Source organism: Populus nigra, chromosome 1, assembly GCF_951802175.1.
Source record: "Populus nigra chromosome 1, ddPopNigr1.1, whole genome shotgun sequence".
Lineage (NCBI taxonomy): Eukaryota > Viridiplantae > Streptophyta > Magnoliopsida > Malpighiales > Salicaceae > Populus > Populus nigra.
Window position 1 is genome coordinate 32,740,821 of NC_084852.1, and position 23,523 is coordinate 32,764,343.

Genomic DNA, 23,523 nt, shown 5'->3' on the forward strand with positions numbered 1-23,523 from the left:
AATTGGCTTGTTAAAATCTAATTATGTTCTTAGGCTTAAGTTTTATGTAGATTTCTCCAATAATCATGTAACTTGACCTTGAATTTGCATTGTCTTTTCAGTTTTGGGTAAAATAAGGTACGATTAGGCTCCCAATTCAATCCAAAATTAAAGCTTGAAAAACTGAAAAACTTTTTTTTTTAAGTTTTATAATTATACTAGGCAACCTACTCGTTGGTAAAATTCAAAAAATTTTAAATTATCAAATTGTAATGGATGACCTGCCCAAGTGAAAAATCCAAAGATTTTTTATAGTGATCTAATTATAATGGGCGACCTGCCTAAGTGGAAAATACAAATTTTTCAAAGTGGTTTGATTGTAATAGACGACCTGCTTAGATGAAAAACGATTTTTCAAAGTGGTCTTATTGTAATCGGTGACCTGTCCAGATGGAAATATGCGACTTACCTGGCGAAAGAATTTGGCTAGATGCCTTAAAGGGATGACATGATAGGGCTTAAATGCACACTCAAAAGGAGGTAAGGTTAAAAAAACGCACTACCCGAGAGATGAGAGCTCAAAGATGCACTTAAAAGAAAAACGAATAGGGCAAAAAGACACATTATCTAATATGTGAGGGCTAGAAAACACAATACGAAGGAAAAGAAGATAGGGATAGAAAATGCACTATCTAGGTTGAGGGTTCGAATGTGCTCTCAAAAGAGAAATAGAGCTAGAAAACGCCTTATTTGAGATGGTTGAAGGCTCAAAAGCGCTCTGAAAAGGGTGAGAAATAGGGTTAGAAAACACCTTATCTGAGATGGTTGAGGGCTCAAATGTACACTTAAAAAGATATGGTTGGTAAACTACTAACCATCAAAGATTATTTTCATTAGTTTCTTTAATGATGACTTAAGTGCAATGTATTATGATGCAACCATTAAAGATTATTTTCATTAGTTTCTTTAATGATGACTTAAGTGCAATGTATTATGATGCATATATACTTACCTAAGAAATATAGGTTCCCTTTTCTCCACAGAATTCCCTTTTCTAAAGTCAAGTCTCTATCAATTAACTCTAGTAGTGTTCTACTTTTGCTTACTTGAGCCATAACTCGTTCTCTTGACGTCTAGAAATAACAAATTTTTAGATTGTGTCTTCATGATCCCTGCTTAAAGACCTTTATCTTCAGTTTTGTTCAACATCTTTTGTCTTCCTAGAAAGGAAATGTTAGAGCCAATCATATTATGTTTATTGGATTGCTCTGGCCTGATTATGTCCTCAAGTGTTCTAGGTTTTTTCTAGGGATGAAGTCATGTAGGACGAGGTTGGTTATTTACAAGGATCGCTTTCTTGTAAAGTTTTGAAACTTCAAAGCCATTCCAAGTACAAAAGCCATTTCGACGCTAGTTTAAAGCAAATTTGTTGTAAAAAGAGTTCAAGCAATTCCCATTGTCAGGTTTTTAAGAAATTTCATGTTCTTGAAAATATGAAGTGATGTTTGTTTTAAGTTTTGTTGGTCAAGAGGGTTCATGCTTTAACTTGAGGGTTTTAGAGAATCAATCTCCAGAGCATTTATTTTATGAATAATAGAGTTTGTTTCACATAGAAAAGCATCGCTTATCGATCCAAATTGTCTGCCTTTGATCAGAAAGGACTTGATTGAGCACGCAACGTAGGCTTTGGCTTCTAATCATGAAAAAAAAAGATACTCATTGGCTTAAAAGGTGTTTAAGGGATTTCAAGACTAAGGATCACTAATGCTTATTTCTTGATCTTTTTTGGTCCATTGTGCCCCCAGTGTTAAGCTTGGGCCTTTTCTTTTTATTTTCTTCATTTGGTTTTGAACATCATCATATTAGTTATTTTTTATTATATGCTCAAACCTTTTAATCCTTTTGATTCTTTAGCTTGGTTTGGGCACTTTTAATCATTGAGGATTATTTTTTTTTTTTGCATATTTGGAATACTTTTCTTTAATTCTCACACCTACCTCTATTACTTTGCATATCTTAGTCGGGGTTATTGTTCTCAAGAGAGACTCACTCAACTCAATAGGGACTGCAATGGATATTCTAGAGTTATAAAAGGATGATTAAAGATGGTTTTTCCTCATTTTAAATGTGTGCGTTTAGGATCGGTAATATTTGTTTTTCCTTGTGAAATTATTTGTTCAGCTAAGACCTTAGTTTTATTATATGGGTTGTTTGGTTATGTTTTAGGTTTTGTTTTTGGGTGTAAGATCACCTATTAATAGAATCACTTGAATTCTCAAAACTTCTTTGCTAAAAGAAACACCAATTTGGCTTTTGTTTTTGTACTAACACTTTGATTTTCCAAAGGTTTTTATGAAAAAAATCATGCACAGTTTTTAAAGAAAAAAAGAAACACACTAAAGAAATCTTAGTCAAACTTCAATGTTATTAATTGATGGGAATGACATACTAGGCATAGTATTTCTTTACAACATCAGAGTTTATAGGTCTAGGTAGATCTTCTTCATCTATTTTGGTCAGAATTAAGGCTCCTCTTGAAAAAGCACTTCTCACCATATATGGTCCCTCATAGTTTGGCACCCACTTACTCTAATCTTCTCTTAATACTAGTAAGATCTTTTTCAACACCAGATCTCTTTCCTTAAACACCCTTGGTTTGACCTTCCTATTATATGCTTTTGCCATTTTTCTTTGGTATAACCGGTGGTGGCAAATAGCTGCTAGTCTTATTTCATCGATCAAGTTTAACTGCTTAAATCTTAATATTACCCACTTTAATTCATCCAGCCTTATAACTTTCAGGATTCATAGTGATAAAATCTCTGTTTCTAAGGACATAACTGCCTCTATCCCATATACCAAAGAATACAAGGTTGTATTTGTGCAAGTTCTAATTATGGTGCGGTATGCATGAAGTGTGTATAGGAGCATCTCATGCCAATATTTGTAGTTGACCACAATTTCTAAATGATCTTTTTGAGACTCTTATTAACTGCCTTGACCACTCTATTCATTTTTGGTCTGTAAAGGGAAAAGTTGAGATGTTTAATCTTTCATTTAGTGCAGAGTTTGACAATCAACTTTCCATTGAAATTTTGAGCGTTATGAGTTACCAATCTTGTTAGTAAACCATAACGACATACTAAATCCTTCTCAATGAATCTCTTGACTACTTTATGTGTTACATGGGTGTAAGAATGGGCTTCTACCCATTTAGAGAAGTAGTCGAAGGCCACCATAATGAATATATGCATGTTACTCACTTTAGGATTGATTAATTGATTAGTACTTAATATTGATTGATTGATTAGTACTTAAAATTGATTGATTGATTAGTACTTAAAAGTATATTTTTATCAAGGTTTTATATCATCATTTTGCACTTGAAGTATCAATAACTCCTTAACTAGAGCATGTTTTATAATAACATGTATAATAATATAAGATACCTTTAATTTATGGTAAATGTTCATCTTATATGCAGGTCTATCACATAAATAAAAGGATTGATTGATGAGTTTAACTACTTAAATTGAGAAGATAAGGAGAGGGCTAAACTTAGAAAAGAGATGTTGGTTCAGTCCAAGATGGAACACCATTCGATTATTGGATCATAACTGGAGCTGTAGAACTTGGATATAGGTTTGGTTTATATGTATGGAAAGCTAAGAAATAGGCCTAAAACTTTCATAAAGAGTCTAAAATTCAAAAAGACCGTTTTCAAGTTCCAATTGTAGCAACAACGGAGAAGTCAAAATCTGTCCTGCAACCCAGACACTGTTTAGTGTTCAGCCCATATCTTGAGTTCTAGAAGTCCCAATATGCTGATTTTTGTTTTGTTGGAAAGCTGAGACAATTTTCTAGAATTTTCATGAAGACTATCTGTTCAAATTCTGATGTTAGCAATGACTTTTTGTTCATACAAGAAAATAAGGATTGTCACCAAGTCAAGATGTGACCACCCACTCAACAATTAGTCATCAAATCAATAGTTTCAAATTTTAGCCTATAAAAGGAGGCATTTGTCGTGCATTTAGGCATCTTGGTTTTTAGATCAAGATCTTGCTCTTGCTCTCTTTCTTTGTATTTTGTAATGTTCAAGTTTTATTCCATGTTATATTTTCCTTAATCTCTTGTTTATACTTTTCATTTTCTTTACTATACTTATATAATTATGTTCTTATCTTGTTTATCTATGTTTCTCTTATTCATAATGTTCAGCTAAGTTTATTATGTCAATGTGAAAAGCTTACACTAATGGTGTAAGAATAAGTATAGTATAGACTCAACATGGACTTTAATGTTTGATACTAACATGTTTTATATTTATTATCTTACTCACTCTTAATACATTGCTTGTTAAATAGTTAATGTAGATTTGTGTTATATAACCCTTGGGACAACAAATACTTAGCACTTTCATAGCCCAAGTGTATGGTATGATCAACACCTGTGCTATGAAAAGAACTTGATTTGTTGTTAACATAAGTTATCACCATGAATACCTGATAATATTTACAAATATTGACATTACTCGAATAAGATAATTAATGTAATCATGTTAACAATTTATAATCCGAGTGGAACCTCCTTTGTGTATGGTTTCCAGTCAAGTAATAAAAAAAATTTATACTATACTTATTTGAAATATCATTAATGGATCCTCTAACCTTGTGAATTGTTTTATCTTTGTTTAAATCCTTACATCATTATCGCATTTCAAAGCTCTCTTTAAATCTTTTCTTTTATTTATAATTTTATATAGTTCACCTTCCTGTGGTTCAACCCGGTCTTGCCGGGTTATTTATTACTTTGACACTCCTGCACTTGGGAGAAGACATCAATCTTCTGGTCGTGTCTTTGATCTTATGACATCCAAACCCCATACATAAAATGGCCAAGGCGAGGTCATATTGAATAACGATGTTGGAAGTGCATTTATTTTATCACCATATATCTGACACTTATGAAACTTTCTGACATAGTTTGCACAGTCTCTCTCCATGGTCAACCAAAAATACCCTAATATTTGCATTTATCTCACCATCATATGGCCATTGGCATGGGTCGCACAGATCCCCTCGTGGACCTTCTTTAAGGCTTGCTTAATCTTGTTCTCATTCAAACACCTAAGTATAGTCCCATCAAATGACCTTTTATATAAGATATTCCCATCCAAGTAAAAGTTCATGGCCATTCTCCTCATTGTTTTCTCATTTGTCTCATAAACTCCTTGAGGGTATTCTTGGTGCTGGAGAAACCTCTTGATGTCATTATACTACAGTTTCTCATCTAGTGATTCTTCAATTATGTAGTAGTGAGCTTTGAGGTTTCTGACTTTGATATCTATTAGTTAGATCTTTCCCCCAATAACAACTTATGTCATTGAAGCTAGGGTTGCCAAAGCATCAGCAAATTGATTCTAATATGTGCTTATGTGAGTGAATTTGATCTCTTCAAATTCATTAGCTAACTTCAGGAGATAGTTTTGATATGGCTTCAACTTCTCATCTTTGATTTGCCACTCTCTTTTTACTTGGCAGATGATTAGTAGGGAATCCTTAAAGACTTCAAGCTTCTTAGCTTTGAGTTCTAAAACAGCTACTAGATTAATGATGCAGGCCTCATACTCGATTGTTATTGGTACATTCAAATTGTAGCCTTACTAAAATAGGGTACTGCTTCTTTTCTGGGGAAATTATTATTGCTCTGGCCCCATTTCCTGATATGTTTACTGCCACATCAAAGTAAAGGATCCACTAATCACTCTCCTTACTGTCATTCTCTATTACCACCATATCTTCATCAGGAAGGTCAAAATTTAATGACCCGTAGTCTTTCACCGCATGATTTGCAAGATGGTAGGCAATCACATTTTATTTCATAGCTTTCTTTGTCATAAAGACAATGTTGTCTTCTGTCAATAACACTTGCCACCTTGTTATTCTACTTGACAGGTAAGGCTTTTGCAGATATATTTCAGCATATCTAACTTCGCGATCAACCAGGTTGTGTAGTACACCATATATTATCTGAGTCTTTTTGTGCTCCACACCAAAATACAACATAGTCTTTCAATTGTTGTGTACCTAGACTCACAGTCATTGAATTTTTTACTCAAGTAGTAAATGGCTTGCTCTTTCTTTCTTGACTCGTCATGTTAACCTAGTACACAGCCCATGGTTATTTCTATCTCTGATAAATACAGGATTAGAGGCCTTCCTGGTGTGGAGGTTGACACGACCAAAAGATTGATGTCTTTTCCCAAGTGCAGGAGTGTCGAAGTAATAAATAACCCGGCAAGACCAGGGTCGAACCACAGGGAGGTTACTTGTATAAATTATAAGGAACAATAATACAACAACAATAGTAACAACAACAACAATAATGATGATGATAATAATAATAGTGAAGAAGAAGAGGAAGAAGTTGATGAGAACTTTTGAGATGGAAGATTAACGTAGGATTAAACAATGATAACAACAAATGTCAAGGTTAGAGGATCCACTAATGGTACATCAAACAAGTATAGTATAAACTCTTATTATTCAACTGGAAACCACACACAAAGGAGGTTCCAATCGGATTATAAATTGTTAACATGATTACATTAGTTATCTTATTCGAATAATGCTAATACTTGTAAATGTTGTCAGGCATTCATGATTATAACTTATGTTAACAACAAATCAAGTTCCTTTCATAGCTCAGGTGTCGGTTATACCATACAGTATGGGCTATGAAAGTGTCAAGTATTTGTTGTACCAAATGTTATACAACATATATCTAGATTAACCATTTAACAAGCAAAGTATTATAAGTGAACAAGATAGCAAATATAAAGCATGTTAGTATCCAACATTAAGGTCCATGTTAAGTTTATATTATACTTATTCTTACACCATTAGTGTACCCTTTTCACCTTGACATAATAAACTTAGTTAAACATAATGAAAGAAAGAAACATAAATAAACAAGGAAAGGAAATGAAAAGCATAAGCAAGAGATTAATTATAAGCAAAACTTAAGCATTACAAAATATAAAGAGAGAAAGCAAGAGCATGATCTTGATCTGAAAACCAAGATGCCTAAATACATGGCAAATGCCTCCTTTTATAGGCCAAAATTCAGAACTATTGATTTGTTGACTAATTGATGAGTGGGTGGCCACATCTTGACTTGGTGACAATTCTTATCTTCTTGTCTGCCAAAAAGTCATTGATGAAGTCATAATTTGAACAAACTTAAATCATGAAAGTTCTAGGAAATTGTCTCATCTTTCCAGGGTAAAAATATGAGATCATTTGGACTTCTAGAACTTGAGATATGGGCTAAACACTGAACAGTGTCTGGGCTGCAGGACAGATTCGGACTTCTTTGTTATTGCTACAATTTGGACTTGAAAACAGCCTTTTTAAATCTTGGGCTCCACATGAAAGTTGTAGGCCTATGTCTTATCTTTCCATCCATATAAAATGGACCTAAATCCAAGATCTACAGCTCCAGATATGACCCAATTACCGAACAGTGTTCCAGTTTGGACTGCACCAGCCTCTCTTTTCTAAGTTTGGCCATCTCTTTGTCCTTTCAATTTCAGTACTTCAACTCATCAATCAATTCTTTCATTTATGTGATAGGCCTGCATTTAAGATGAACATTTACCATAAATTAAAGGTATCTTATATAATTAGATATGTTATTATAAAACATGCTTTAGTTAAGGAGTTATTGATACTTCAAGTGCAAAATGATGATATAAAACCTTGATAAAAATGCACTTTTAAGTACTAATCACACCCCCCAACCAGCTTATTACTAGTCCCTAGTAATTAAAGCGTTAAGATAGAAAAACAATTTGCAAATTCCACAAAGCAAGACATTCATCATTCAACTTCCATTAATCTATCCAGATAAACAAACTCTCATTAAATTTTATATATCTGCTCAATATCTCTTAAACACAATATTAATAAACCTTCCTTGTTATGTGCTAAATGTATGAAACATAGATGATGGGGCTTTTATTGGAAGAAAACAATATTTTGTTCTAATGTTTAAGGTTAACTTCCTTGGGTTGGGATTATTTTATTTTATTTTACCTTTTTTTTTAAATATCTATACATATAACTTAAAACACAATGCATCTTTAACCCATGTAACGAGCTTTCAGCTAATGACTCCCAGACCAGTTGATCTTAGGGCATTAGGTGTTGAGACACCCCTACGAGCTTAGTAACTCGGGTTGCAGATACTGATACGTAGATAGTGCAATGTTTGATTCCCTTAAGCTTTTCTCCTTAACCCATGTAACAAGCTTTGAGCCAATAGCTCCCAAGTCAGTTGACTTTAGGGTATTAGGTGTTAAAACACCCCTTCGGGCTTAATTGCTTAGGTTAGAGAGGCTACGAAATCAAACTTATCTACGTTTTTATTATCATCATTTTCTTCTTTTTTTTGTTTTGTTTTGTTTTTTTTTGTTTTTTTTTGTTTTGCAAATTATAGACTATCCCTATCCCTTAGTTGTTACCTTTAACAAAAGAACATAAATAATGTAATAATCCAATGTGCAACCCACAATCATATGTTAAAGTGTGTGTGTGAAAATGAAGGTTTAAGAATACTTGTTAAATGAGTATATGAGCAGAATCAAGTGATAATAATGCGAGAGTTTGTAACCTGAATATTTCAAGAAGTATTCTAATAGGCCTTGTTATGAATATTGCAAATAACCATTAGAAAATGTTTACTAAGATGCGTCTCAAGAGTCAATAAAATTCTCCCTTACTCTACCATCCTAGTAATAACAGTTTTGCCAAATGGTTTTTACAAAAAAAAAACAGTTAGTTGGTTAGTTTTTTTTTTTTAATGTCAACTACTACCCTCTCCCCCCAACCAAAACGAGACATTGTCCTCAATGTCCTAAGGTAGAAAGATAGAGTATAGAAGACATCACCTGAAACAACGAACACTGACAAACCTGAAACACACTTAAACAAATATAAGAGATAACAAATCAGAAAAAAATATTATGCTATTAATAAAACTGAAAGACATAAATTTTTACAAACTCAGACTCAAATCGTAGTTGTGATTGTGGCTCACATCTTCCCTTGGTTTTACGTCCAAGAACGGCTTAAACGCCCTCTATGGGTCGGGGATAGGCTTCCCATCCAGTTTTCTTAAAAGCTGGCAAACGGGGTCTTTTACAGTCAGATTCCCAAGACTAAGTCGATCATGTTCTTTATGGAAATGGGGTCATAAGTCTTGAAATGCACAATGCACATCTCCACCAAGATATGTCTTCAAAGTCAATAGAAGATTATCTAAAGATTCCTTATGTTTTGAAATAAATCCTGACTTTTGACAATTTTCACAAGCTTTGCAGAATGCATGCGTGTCCTTGAACATGGTGGGCCAATAAAATCCATTTTGAAAGATTTTTGCAATGGTCTTTTTTGACGAGAAATGACTCCCACATGCTTCAGAATGAAAAAATTTAATGACATTACTTACCTCATTGTCAGGAATGCATCTTTGAAATATTTGATCAGGACAATGTTTGAATAAGTTAGGGTCATCCCAATAAAATTTCTTTACTTCGTTCAAAAACTTACCTTTGTCTTCGGTACTCCAATGAGTTGGCAAGTCTCCTGAGGCAAGGAAATTGATATCTTTAGCAAACCAAGGCATTGAACTAAGAGAAAGTAAGGATTTGTCAGGAAAGTAATCATCGGTTGGTGTGATGTCAGATATCGAATCTGTTGTCACTCTTGACAAAAGATTCGCATCAACATTTTCAATGCCTTTTTCATCCGTGATTTCTTCCTGAGAATAAGTCATTTGCAAATCTTCAAATTCATCAAACTCAGTATTACTCAAAGTAGATTCAAGTTGATCACAAACTAATTCTTCAATAAGATCTACTTCTTGTAAATCATTATCATCTCTAGGTTGCTTGTAAATGTTGAAAATATTCATCTCCAATGTCATGTTCCCAAATGATAGCTTCATTAGTCCATTCCTACAATTAATCAATGCATTAGAAGTTGCAAGAAATGGACGCCCTAAAATAACAGGAAATGAATTACATGCTTCAACAGGTTGTGTGTCCAAGACAATAAAGTCCACAGGATAAATGAATTTATCAACTTGTACTAACACATCTTCAACTATTCCTCTAGGCACTTTTACAGATCTATCGGCAAGTAAAAGAGTCACAGAAGTTGGTTTTAACTCACCTAGATTGAGACTTTGAAAAACTGAATATGGAAGTAAATTCACACTAGCTCTAAGATCAAGTAAGACTCTTTCAATTTTATGTTCTCCAATAAAGCAAGAAATTGTAGGACAACTAGGGTCTTTATATTTCAAAGCATTATTGTTCTGAAGAATGGCACTTACTTGTTCGGCTAAAAAGGCTTTCTTTTTCACATTCAATTTTCTCTTCACAGTGCACAGATCTTTCAAAAATTTAGCATAAGAAGGAACCTGTTTAATAGCATCCAGCAAAGGTATATTGATCCTTACCTGTTTGAAGGTTTCAAAGATTTCAGAGTTGTGATTGACTTTCCTTTGTTTGGTCATGGCATGAGGAAATGGAAGTGCTGGCGGAGAATCAGTCTTTTCTTTGCAATGATCAGATTCAACCTCTTCCTTACCCTTAGAGATTGACTCATCATCATTCTCACAAGGTTCAAGAATGAGTTTTTCAATAACCTTACCACTACGAAGAGTGATGACTGATTTGACCTGATCCATGTGTTGGCTTCCAGAACTACTTGCATTCGCATTGTATTGCCCCTTGGGATTTTGTTGTGGTTGAGATGGAAACTTACCTTTCTCTTGGAAACTGAGAGCAGATGTCAATTTTGCAAGAGTATCTTTAAAATCTGTCATGCTTTGAGCAAGTTGAGTGTTAATTGCCTCTTGCTTTTCCATAAATGCATGCAATGTTTCCTCAAGATTTCTTCTAGGAGGTGGAGCATAAGGAGATGCATATCCATGAGAATTTTAGAAATTATGATGTGCTTGAAACGGTGGCTGTGATGTTTGAGCATTATTGTTCTCACTCTTCCAACTGAAATTTGAATGATTTCTCCAACCAGGGTTATATGTTTGCGAATATGGGTTATGGTTGGGCCTTTGAAAACTGTTTAATGCATGGGCTTGTTCATGGAGACATTCTTTAAAAGAAGGCAAGGTTGGACAGTCATTGGTTGAATGTTCGTTGGTTTCACAGATTTGACATGCAATGTCCTGAACAGATTTTAATTGACCACTCTTTTTCAATTCTAGCGCTTCGACTTTTTTAGCTAAAGATGCAAACTTGGCTTGGAGGTCATGATCTTCCCTAAGGTTGTACATACCCCCACTAGATGTATGAGGTTGGGTTATGTCCCAATTTTGCGCATTTTCAGCTAGCAAATCTAAGTACTCCATTGCTTCATTAGGGTCTTTATCCTCAAAAGTTCCATTGCACATCAATTCAACCATTTGCCTATCTCTAGGAGTTAACCCTTCATAAAAATGTGAAACTAATCTCCATGTTTCAAAACCATAATGGGGGCAAGTATTAAGCAAGTCTCGATACCTATCCCAATATTGGTAAAATGTTTCTTCTGGTTTTTGAGAGAAAGTAATGATTTGTCTTTTGAAAGAGTTTGTTCTGTGGGATGGAAAAAACTTCTTTAAAAATTGTTGTTGCATTTCATCCCAAGCACGAATGGATCCAGGTCTCAAATTTTGTAGCCATGTTTTAGCTTTATCTTTTAATGAAAAAGGAAAAAGCTTCAATCTAATGGTGTTCATGCTACAATTTGAGTCATTATACGTGTTGCAAACCTCCTCAAATTCCCTTAAATGCAAGTATGGATTTTCTAAATCTAAGCCATGAAAAGATGGTAAAAGTTGAATAATGTCTGTCTTAAAATTAAAATGAGATGCATCAGGAGGAAAAACTATGCATGAGGGTGCACTTGTTCTTGTGGGATTCATGTGGTCTCTAAGAGTTCTAACCCGAATATTCTCATTATTCTCATTATGAAGTGATTGATTATCTTCTTCAACCATATTTTCTGAAAATGATGAGGATACCTTACAAAGTCTACCACTTAATGTACGTAACCACACTCTCATGCACGTGTAAGAAGAGAATAAAAGGAAGAAGAAAATAAAAGAAAGAGAAATAAAAGAAAAGAAACAAAGTTAGATACAAGAAACGAGAAAAGAGAAAAGAGAAAATAAAATAAATACTATAATTTGTACAAGAATTTACCTCCCCGGCAACGACGCCAAAAACTTGACACGACCAAAAGATTGATGTCTTTTTCCAAGTGCAGGAGTGTCGAAGTAATAAATAACCCGGCAAGACCGGGGTCGAACCACAGGGAGGTTACTTGTATAAATTATAAGCAACAATAATACAACAACAATAGTAACAACAACAATAATGATGATGATGATAATAATAATAGTGAAGAAGAAGAGGAAGAAGTTGATGAGAACTTTTGAGATGGAAGATTAACGTAGGATTAAACAATGATAACAACAAATGTCAAGGTTAGAGGATCCACTAATGGTACATCAAACAAGTATAGTATAAACTCTTATTATTCAACTGGAAACCACACACAAAGGAGGTTCCAATCGGATTATAAATTGTTAACATGATTACATTAGTTATCTTATTCGAATAATGCTAATACTTATAAATGTTGTCAGGCATTCATGATTATAACTTATGTTAACAACAAATCAAGTTCCTTTCAGCTCAGGTGTCGGTTATACCATACAGTATGGGCTATGAAAGTGTCAAGTATTTGTTGTACCAAATGTTATACAACATAAATCTAGATTAACCATTTAACAAGCAAAGTATTATAAGTGAACAAGATAGCAAATATAAAGCATGTTAGTATCCAACATTAAGGTCCATGTTAAGTTTATATTATACTTATTCTTACACCATTAGTGTACCCTTTTCACCTTGACATAATAAACTTAGTTAAACATAATGAAAGAAAGAAACATAAATAAACAAGGAAAGGAAATGAAAAGCATAAGCAAGAGATTAATTATAAGCAAAGCTTAAGCATTACAAAATATAAAGAGAGAAAGCAAGAACATGATCTTGATCTGAAAACCAAGATGCCTAAATACATGACAAATGCCTCCTTTTATAGGCCAAAATTCAGAACTATTGATTTGTTGACTAATTGATGAGTGGGTGGCCACATCTTGATTTGGTGACAATTCTTATCTTCTTGTCTGCCAAAAAGTCATTGATGAAGTCATAATTTGAACAAACTTAAATCATGAAAGTTCTAGAAAATTGTCTCATCTTTCCAGGGTAAAAATATGAGATCATTTGAACTTCTAGAACTTGAGATATGGGCTGAAAACTGAACAGTGTCTGGGCTGCAGGACAGATTCGGACTTCTTTGTTGTTGCTACAATTTGGACTTGAAAACAGCCTTTTTAAATCTTGGGCTCCACATGAAAGTTATAGGCCTATGTCTTATCTTTCCATCTATATAAAATGGACCTAAATCCAAGATCTACAGCTCCAGATATGACCCAATTACCGAACAATGTTCCAGTTTGAACTGCACCAGCCTCTCTTTTCTAAGTTTGGCCATCTCTTTATCCTTTCAATTTCAGTACTTCAACTCATCAATCAATTCTTTCATTTATGTGATAGGCCTGCATTTAAGATGAACATTTACCATAAATTAAAGGTATCTTATATAATTAGATATGTTATTATAAAACATGCTTTAGTTAAGGAGTTATTGATACTTCAAGTGCAAAATGATGATATAAAACCTTGATAAAAATGCACTTTTAAGTACTAATCAGAGGTACTAGTAATTGAGGGTTTTGCAAGTACCTCTTTATCTTGTCAAAGACTTCCTGACAATCATTGTCCTATGCTCCAGTATTTTTCTTCTTAAGTAAATGAAAAATCAGCTCAAATGTCATCGTCAGCCGAGATATGAATTGAGCTATATAATCTAGAAGCCCAAAGAAACTTCTTAATTCCCTCTCTATCTTAGGTACCAGCATTTCCTGGATGGCTTTATCTGGATCAACTTCTATTTCTCGACCACATACTATAAAACTTAGCAGTTTTCTCGTCCTTACCTCGAGTAAGCATTTTGCAGGATTCAATTTCAGCTGGTATTTTCGTAGCCTCTCAAATAGTCTTCACAATACTTCTACGTGATCTTTTTTTTTTTTGGATTTTGCAAGTATATCACCCTCATAGACCTCCACTTCTTGGTGCATCATATTGTGGAATAAAGTGACCTAGCCCAAACATTCTTTAATCCAAATGGCATTACTTTAGAGCATAATGTTTCCCAAGACGTGATAAAGGTGATCTTCTTTTTGTCTTCTTCTGTCATTCTAATCTGGTTATAGCCAGAGAATTCATCCATGAATGAATACGTGGCATTCTTTTAGATTGATATGATATTTGTGTTATTTTAGAAAGTGTTGTTATGTTGCATTAATAATAACACCTGGATTGTGTTGAAAGACATGTTAAAAGATTACTTTGAATGATTATGTGATGCATGAGAACATGTAGTTGCTTGTTAAATTTATGTTCTTCATGAAGCTAAAATTTAGAAAGATTTATCATCTGACTTCAAATAGAAATTATAACTTGAAAATGATGGAATTTGGAATAGGTTTCTTCATGAAAATTGTGCATATGAGTGTTAGTTTTCAAATGAAACTAGTCTTGCTTAATTCTATTGTAAAACTCCAAATATTAGGCAGATTTCAGGTGCTATTGTGATTCCTCCTAAAAAAGCTAAAATCAAGTTTGAATTTGAGCTTGACCTAGTAGGAACCTTGTCTTAAGGAACCATGACTATAAAAAGATCACCCCAGTCATACACCTATATCGAGATGCAAACAAGTATAGAAAGTGTCATTGATCAATTCTTTGATAAGTTTGAGTAGTTCAATCAAGAACTAGAGTATGAGAATCACAGATACAATATGCGACAACTTTGTTATTATTGTCAAAACTGAATAAAATTCTTACATAAGAGTACTTGTATGTAAACCCTAAAACTAATGGGTCAGATATGCACCCAATTTAAATAAAGCTCAAAATAATTAAAATTCTGTTTTAAAAAATAAAATATAAATAAAATAATAGTCTAAGATTATTGTTCACCTTTTGCTTCATATGATAGTGAAAAATACATAAGAGAGATAATTGTTGAAGAATCCTTGTTGAACAAAAGTTTGATGCCTTGTATAATAAAAATTAATTTCTGAGCAGTGAATTCTTCTTGTAAAATAAGTAAGTCGAAGGTTGTCATATAAGTTTCTAATAGCATTGAGAACTCCTTGTAATAAATAGAATCCAATGTTTATTTTTTATTTTTGCATTTTACTGGCAGATTTTAATTTTAATTTCAAATACATTATTATTTCTCATTTGGATGAATTAATAGGCCTACCATATATAGTTAGAAAAGTATATATCTCTAGTTTCTAACCAAATTAGATCCGCATTCAAACTCCTCTTATTGCTTTATATATAACCCGAAAAGTAGATAAAAATCTTTTTAATTCAAATATCTTTGACTTATTACATTAAACATCTTTTTAATATCGTTGCACATTAAACACCCTTTTAATCCTTTTTTGTTTTAAACATTAATGGACACTTCTAATAGATTTTTTTAATATCGTGGCCAGATCCCATCACTGAACCTTGTCAAAATATGCAAGATATGATATATAAAAGCCAGCGAATTGAGAGACAAACATGTAAAGAATGGAAAGGCAAAAGACAAAAACACAGAAGCAAAGAAAGCATTGGCTTGTCAGAATGAATTAAATGCCAATGAGAAGAGAGAGGGCAAGGCAAATCGATGTGCATTAACAATTATAAAGGGCATTGCACCCCCACCCACTGACAACACACCAAAAGGCTCACCACACTGCAAGAAAAATTAACTCAGGAGATAACAAGTAGGTGTACATTTAATGCAAAATGATCGGACACTCGCCACCGATCAAACTATGCACAGCCAAAGAATTATTGAAATGTACAGCCACAGTAGCATGGATGAACAGCAAAAAATATCGCACCTAGAGATATAAATTTACTATAAACAGGTCGGTCCGATATCCTATACTATAAACTTACTGGAAAAACATTATAAATGTACTAGAGATATAAATTTATTGCATTGTAAATCATTTTATAGATATAAAGTGTTTATACGTTAATGACACTGTAGCACCATAAAAATAGTCTTTATTATTTTTTTTATGTTCAAAGTAGTTGGGTTTAACATTCCTACCGGATTAAATATCTAAATGATTTTTGTAGGTCACTCCAAAATATTTTGTACGTACACCAAACATTTATTTAGTTTTAGTGCATCAATGAATAGTTGTGTTGGTCAAAACTTTTTATTTAATATAAAACAATTCATTGATCCTCCTGCTATTATTATTATTATTATTATTATTATTATTATATTGGTTAAATTTGTGAATTAATAAAACATGGTAGTTCAAGAATTTTCTCCTCCATCCTTTCCATCCTTTACATTCTTTTTAATCAAATTCATAATCTAAATAGTAAATACTTTGTCATGCGAGAAAAATAAAAGTAAAATTCATTTTCAATCCATTTTAGCAGTCTCAACAAAATTGATTTGATTTGTCTTTAGAAACAAATTATAAAGAATACAAAAGGTTTGGGTTACTTCAAGAAATTTGTCATATTATGGTGCACGATGTTGTTTTATAAAAAATATAAATTAGAATTTTTTTTCAAATTACTTTAAAAATAGTTTAAAAGTTTATTTATAAAAAATAAAACAAATAAAAACAAATAATTAGAATTTCTATTTAGAATATTTTAAGGGTAGTTTAAATTTTTTATATAAAAATTAAAAAAATATTATAAAAAAAATTAATTATAATTTCTATTTAGGATAATTTATAGGTAGTTTAAATATTTTAAAAAAAAATAAAAATATTTATAAAAATAAATAAATTAGGATTTCAGTTTAGATTACTTTAATGATAATTAAAAAAAATTATACAAAATAAAAATAATTTATAAAAAATTAATTAGAATTTTTGTTTAGGATGCAGTAATAGTTTAAATGTTATTTTATAAAAAATAGGAAAAAATAAAAATAAAATTAATTAATATTTTTATTTAAAATACTTTTACGATAGTTTAAATGTTTTTTTATACAAAAATAGAAAACATTTATAAAACAAATTAATCAGGATTTATGTTTAGGATATTTCAAGGGTAGTTTAAATATTGTTTTTAATAAAAAATAAAAAAAATTTTAAAAAATCAATTAGGATTTCTATTTAGGATACTTCAAGGATAGTTTAAATATATTTTTGTATAAAACATAAAAGAAAATTAATTAGAATTTCAGTTTAAAATACTTCGAGGATACTTTAAATGTTTTTTATAAAAAATAAAAAAAAATTATTAGGCATGACCGCCAGATCTAAGGTCTTGAGTCTTGAATTACAGTCAGACCCAAAGCTATTGAATCTAACTTGGCCGCTACACCCAAGGTCTTGGGTCTGGAATAATCACCAGACTCAAGGCTATTGGGTCTTATTTAGCCACTAAATCTAATGTCTTAGGTTTGCAATTGCCGCCACATCCAATGCTATTAAGTCTAGAAATGCCACCAGACTTAATGTTATTAGATCTAACTTGGCCGCTAGATTCATGGTTTGGGGTCTAGAATTACCGTTAGATCCAAAGTTATTGAGACTAAAAACACTTAAAATATTTTCTATATTTTTTTAACATTTTAAAAAAAATTATTATTAACCACTAGCAAGTTTCGTCAATATACTAGTTTTAATTATACTTCAATTAATAATTCATGGACAAAAATAATACAGTTGGATTTCGTTTATTGATAGTATCTAACTATTTAAAGAATATTTATTTAAAAGGTACGTCAAGCAGTACATTTCATAAAATACATATTTCATGTGAGGTGCCTTTTATAAACAAACACATTTTGCTTCTTTGGAAAAGCAATTACGAATTATATATGGATCAACAAAATTATTAATGAATTCAGAAGTTATTGTGTTATCAATTATTTTTTTAATACATTATTAGTTTCTTTATGACTAAAGATGTTATTTAAATGTTAACATTGGAATATATTTTAGAATATGTTCTTTTATATGTGATAAAGTCATAAGAACTAAGAAATAAATAAAGAATTAAAAATGTCAAAAAATGAAAGAAAGAAAGAAAATTAAGTCCTACCAATGATTCAATCCCCTCACTGTAATTAATCATTTTAGAAATTAAGAATAAAATTAAATTAATAACAACATAAAATTAATAATATAATTATCAATTCCATTAAGAAAAGAAATCAAAAACAAATTAAATTAAAAAATATTCAAAATTCCCTCTCCTATTTTTCTTTTTATGAAAACCAAACTTTCACAAATCACAAACCCAAATTCTTATGTAATTGGCTAAAAAAATCCATTTTTTTGTGTGAGTTCTAAGGTTTTTTACCATTTAACTTTGTTATAAAGATGGTGGTTTGAAGATGAGGATTTGTCATCTGCTATGCTAGCGGTTGAAATTGCTTTCGAATTTAATTGAATGTTTTATATATAATTTCTTTTCAAATGAAAATCTTATATCTTATTACAGAGGTGAGACTTATAAAATTATATGAATTAATAAATTAATATGTATTTATTATGCAAAATTAAATTGAAAAATTAAAAATCAGCAATATCAAATTTGAATATTATAAAATTAGTACTAAACTTGATCAAAATTGTGTAAAATCACAAGTTTATTAGTGATTTTACGAGTTCAATGGACTCTGCCAATTAACTTATTTTTTCCCAAAAAAAAAAAATTTCATTTTTACCCCAGTGCGCTCTCTCTCTCAAACCACCCATCATGCCATATCTCTCATTTTCATTAACACTATAAAAGGACTATAGTGCATGGTTTGGATTAATAAATTTCAAAATTGGTGGGACTTCACGCTTTTCGATTTCACTCATTTTCATTATTTTTTTGTTTATAATTTTTAATTAATATACATGTAATTGTAAATTAAAGAAAGACAAAAGTGGTAGAATTTTACTTTAAAAAAAACATTATTTATTTGGTTTTATTATTTTATCATTTGTTGTTTACAGTTAAACTTTTTTATCCGTTTCTTATTTTTTTTAATATAAAAAAGTACATTACAAAGTTTACAGGAAAAATGCATCAAAATATTGAAGTAACTATTGTTTTTAAAGTGTTTTTCATTTTGAAAAATATCAAAATAATATTTTTTTTATTTTAAAAAAATTATTTTTAATATCATTACATCAAAACGATCTAAAAACACACAAAAAAAATAATTTAAAGCAAACAAAAAATAAATAAAAATTCAAATTTTTTTAAAAATGTTTTTGAAACATAAAAACAAACTAACTCATTAATATGAAAAGACTATAATTTATGTTGTTGTCCAAAATTGGCAAATAAAATTAGACAAATTAGCATGTATATTTAGTTTATAATTTTACAATTTATAAGATCATGGTAAATTTGTTATCTTAATAAATTTAGCACACTTATTAAGAAAATAAATAAATTGAAATACAATCCTAGTATGCGTATTAATTATACATATATCTTTGTAAGAATTAACACAAAATCAAAAAACGATACTTGTTAAATCACTTTAAAAATTGATAAGATTTGTTATTATCAAGGATCATCTTTTGTTATTGGTGCAATAAAACTTTTTTTAATAAATATACTAGGATTCTAACAATACCACCTTGTTTAAGTGTATTTCTAGACAATGTACAACGAATCAATAAAATATTACTTAGGTATTCCTTTACGAGGATTGAATTTAAGCTCTCGATTAGATGAAAATATAGAGAGGAATCAGAGGTTTAAAATAAAAAAAGCAATGTTGAAAAATAAAGTGAAGAAAAGTGACAAATTCTGTTGAAATGCAAAATTAATCAACCACAAACATTTTTATTCTTTCTTTTTTTATAGAAAATTTTAGGAACCAAAAGCTGATGAACTTCCACCACTAAGACAACTTTAATTACTCATAATAAATTAGAATTAAATATAAATATTTTTTATTTAAATTAATTAACTTTTGAGCTGAAAATTTTGTTTACGTAGTGTTGAAAATTTTCTGGAAAATAGATAAAATTCTTTCTTTCTTGGATTGGACAAACCAGTGGGTTAGAAAAAATAATTCTTCATGTATTAGACCCAAGTCTAAATTTTAGTTGGAAAAAAATAATAATTTATAGTCTAAAATAATATTTTATAATAAACTCAAATTCAAGTTTGAGTTGGGTAGGGCTGGTGTACATGTTTGAATTTAAACTCAAAATCTATTTTGTTAAAAGCATCTCCTATCTAAAAACTTGAGTGTTTATGCTAGAGATTAAATTATCAACTTTATACTTTATACTTTATAAACACCATGAAAAATCTTGTTTGTAGAATAAAATTTTTTTAAAGAGTTTTGAGTTTTATTAAAATATATTAATCAATAGTTTTTTTAGTTTAATTTTTTATTTACTTATAATTTATTTAAAACATGTTAATATTTAATATGAAAAAGGTTACGCTAGAGATTAAATTATAAAAAAATCTTAATCTTTAAAATAAGTGGATTTCATTTTTATTTTTAATTTGTATAAAATGTTTGAATTTAAAAATTTAGAATACAATACCCCTAAACTCATTAACTCCCTTACTCATGACATAATAATAATATATTACTCGACGAATGGTACAGATCACCATGTCTGGATGATTAATTTACTGGAAGAGATCTATATAAGATCTTAATTTGTTGAATGATTTGTTCAATTGAGTCTCTTGGATTTCCATTGTAGCGCCTCATATAGCACAAATCCTCTCGTTTGCTACAGCTATATGGATAGTTTCTATAGAAAAGCCATTGTTTTAGCTTCAGCTTTAGCTTTAGCATTGGTCTGTGGTGGCTATGCTCAAGATACTCTTTTTCCAGCCATCATATCATTCGGTGACTCATCGGCGGATGTTGGCAATAATAACCATCTATCCACAATTTTCAAGGCCAATTACCCTCCTTATGGAAGAGATTTTGCCAATCATAAACCCACAGGGAGGTTTTGCAATGGAAAATTAACTATTGATATCACCGGCAAGTGCAAAATATCAAATTCACGAGATTGGCTTGCCCTATGTATTCAGGTTCACTTGCCTATATATGAAATATATTCTAACAAATCTGCGTCAATTTCTGTATGCAGCTGAAACTTTAGGATTTAAGACTTATGCACCAGCATATCTCAGCCCAGAAGCATCAGGAAAAAACCTTCTTATTGGAGTCAACTTTGCATCGGCAGCATCTGGGTATGATGATAAAACTGCCTTTCTGAATGTAAGCGAACAACTATAAATTGTTTATACCCGTACTTTAAACCTCACAAAACTAAAAAAGCATGCAAAATCACTTTTATTTATTTATTTTTTGCAGAATGCAATTCCATTGTCCCTGCAGTTAAAGCACTTCAAGGAGTATCAGACTAAATTAGTGAAGGTGGCTGGTGGTAGAAAAGCAGCATCAATCATCAAAGACGCATTATACATCTTGAGTGCAGGCACCGCTGATTTCTTTCAGAACTACTATGTCAACCCTTCTGTAAACAAAGTTTACACTCCCGATCAGTATTCCTCATACCTTGCCACTACATTCTCAAGCTTTGTTAAGGTATCTTACTGTTTAATATTGTCTCTAGTTTTCTTTTAAAGGCCAATATTGGTGTGGCAATGGTAGAAATCTTGGACTTGAAATCGCAATCTGGAAGATTTCAGGTTTGAGTCTTGAGAGCGTTCTGTTCACGAAAACTTTTCTGAAGGACAAGACTTTCTAAGGACTCTCTTTACAAGGACCCCACTTTGGTGGGGCATATTTATAACCAGTCTTCGTTTTCACTGAATTTTGACTTGTCTACAAGCAGGACCTGTATAGTTCGGGGGCAAGGAAACTTGGGGTAACTTCACTTCCGCCATTGGGTTGCGTTCCTGAAGCCCGAAACTTTTTCGGATATCGTGGAAATGACTGTGTCTCCTGGGTCAATACTGTCGCACGGCAATTTAATAAAAATCTCAACTTAGCTGCAGATAATCTCCGAAAGCAACTTCCGGGTCTAAAGATAGTTATCTTCGATATCTACAAGCCATTGGAGGATCTGGTTAAATCTCCTTTAACTTATGGTCCTAACCTTTCTCTAAACCTTTGGGGTCATTTGAATTATGACTATAAGGATGAATTCTGACCTCTCTTTTTCTTTTTTTCCCTATAATGTTTGGTAGGTTTTGTCGAAGCAAGAAGAGGATGCTGCCAGACGAGGACTGCTGGGAAAATATCAGTATTGTGCAATCCAAGGTTGCCAGGAACTTGCCCCAATGCCACTCAGTTTGTGTTTTGGGACAGTATCCATCCTTCTCAGGCTGCTAATCAGGTTCTTGCTGATGCAATTCTTGTTCAAGGTGTCTCACTACTTGGATGAGGATACGTGACTAGTTTTGCCTGTCTGAATTGTGTAATGAGTGTGTGACTACCTTTGTTTACAACTTGTTGGAATTAATTTTGAAGGTATTAGTTGTTCTAGGTTCATATATGTAAAACATTAATGATGTGGTTATCTTTAGGTTTCTGGAATTATCCTTGGACTAGTATGTGTATATATATATATATATATATATATATATATATGTTAAGAGTATTGCAGTCTAAGTCCAAGTTCAATGAGCTTCCTCTCCTATACGAGTAACATATTATCATTCAAGGTGTCTCACTACTTGGATGAGGATACGTGACTAGTTTTGCCTGTCTGAATTGTGTAATGAGTGTGTGACTACCTTTGTTTACAACTTGTTGGAATTAATTTTGAAGGTATTAGTTGTTCTAGGTTCATATATGTAAAACATTAATGATGTGGTTATCTTTAGGTTTCTGGAATTATCCTTGGACTAGTATGTGTATATATATATATATATGTTAAGAGTATTGCAGTCTAAGTCCAAGTTCAATGAGCTTCCTCTCCTATACGAGTAACATATTATCAGCTAGAATATGTGTTCCACCATGCTTTCCTCGCTTCTTCCTCTCGCATTTTTTTTCCTAACTCAGCTGTCTTAAAAAGCTTGTCTTAATGTTGCTGAAGACAACTGATGTCTACCACCAGCAATGTAATGCATATTTTTGTGTTATCACAAATATTTTCACATGGTTATGTTCAGCCACTTCTGCTCCAAATACAAGGCACTAACCCCACCAGTTTAGGATACTAAAACGGAATGGATTAGGCCTGCAAAAGTTCAGTCCCTTCCAAGGAAGAGTTCCTCTCGAGCATTAGCAAATGTATAAGCAAAACATAGAAGATTTCCAATCTAGTTGAGAGCAGATAAGAAGTAAAGTTAAAATTAATAGATTTCTTAAGTGAAGGGAGTAAAAT

At 31.6% G+C, this 23,523-nt stretch overlaps 1 protein-coding gene across 1 annotated transcript; it reads left to right on the forward strand.

Annotated features, from left to right (window-relative positions):
• The first annotated feature begins 20,901 nt into the window (after positions 1–20,901).
• LOC133688133 (GDSL esterase/lipase APG) lies at positions 20,902–22,727 on the forward strand. Its single transcript, XM_062107525.1, has 5 exons — positions 20,902–21,203; positions 21,313–21,443; positions 21,540–21,773; positions 22,024–22,279; positions 22,379–22,727. Exons 1-5 carry the CDS (start codon positions 20,954–20,956, stop codon positions 22,573–22,575), a joined length of 1,068 nt encoding a protein of 355 aa, XP_061963509.1. The 5' UTR covers positions 20,902–20,953; the 3' UTR covers positions 22,576–22,727.
• Positions 22,728–23,523: the final 796 nt, after the last annotated feature.

Coding starts and splice junctions, on each gene's coding strand:
- LOC133688133 (XM_062107525.1), top strand. CDS start 20,954: ATGGATAGTTTCTATAGAAAAGCCATTGTTTTAGCTTCAGCTTTAGCT. Junction 21,204..21,312: donor ATTAACTATTGATATCACCG/GCAAGTGCAAAA, acceptor TTCTGTATGCAG/CTGAAACTTTAGGATTTAAG. Junction 21,774..22,023: donor CATTCTCAAGCTTTGTTAAG/GTATCTTACTGT, acceptor GTCTACAAGCAG/GACCTGTATAGTTCGGGGGC.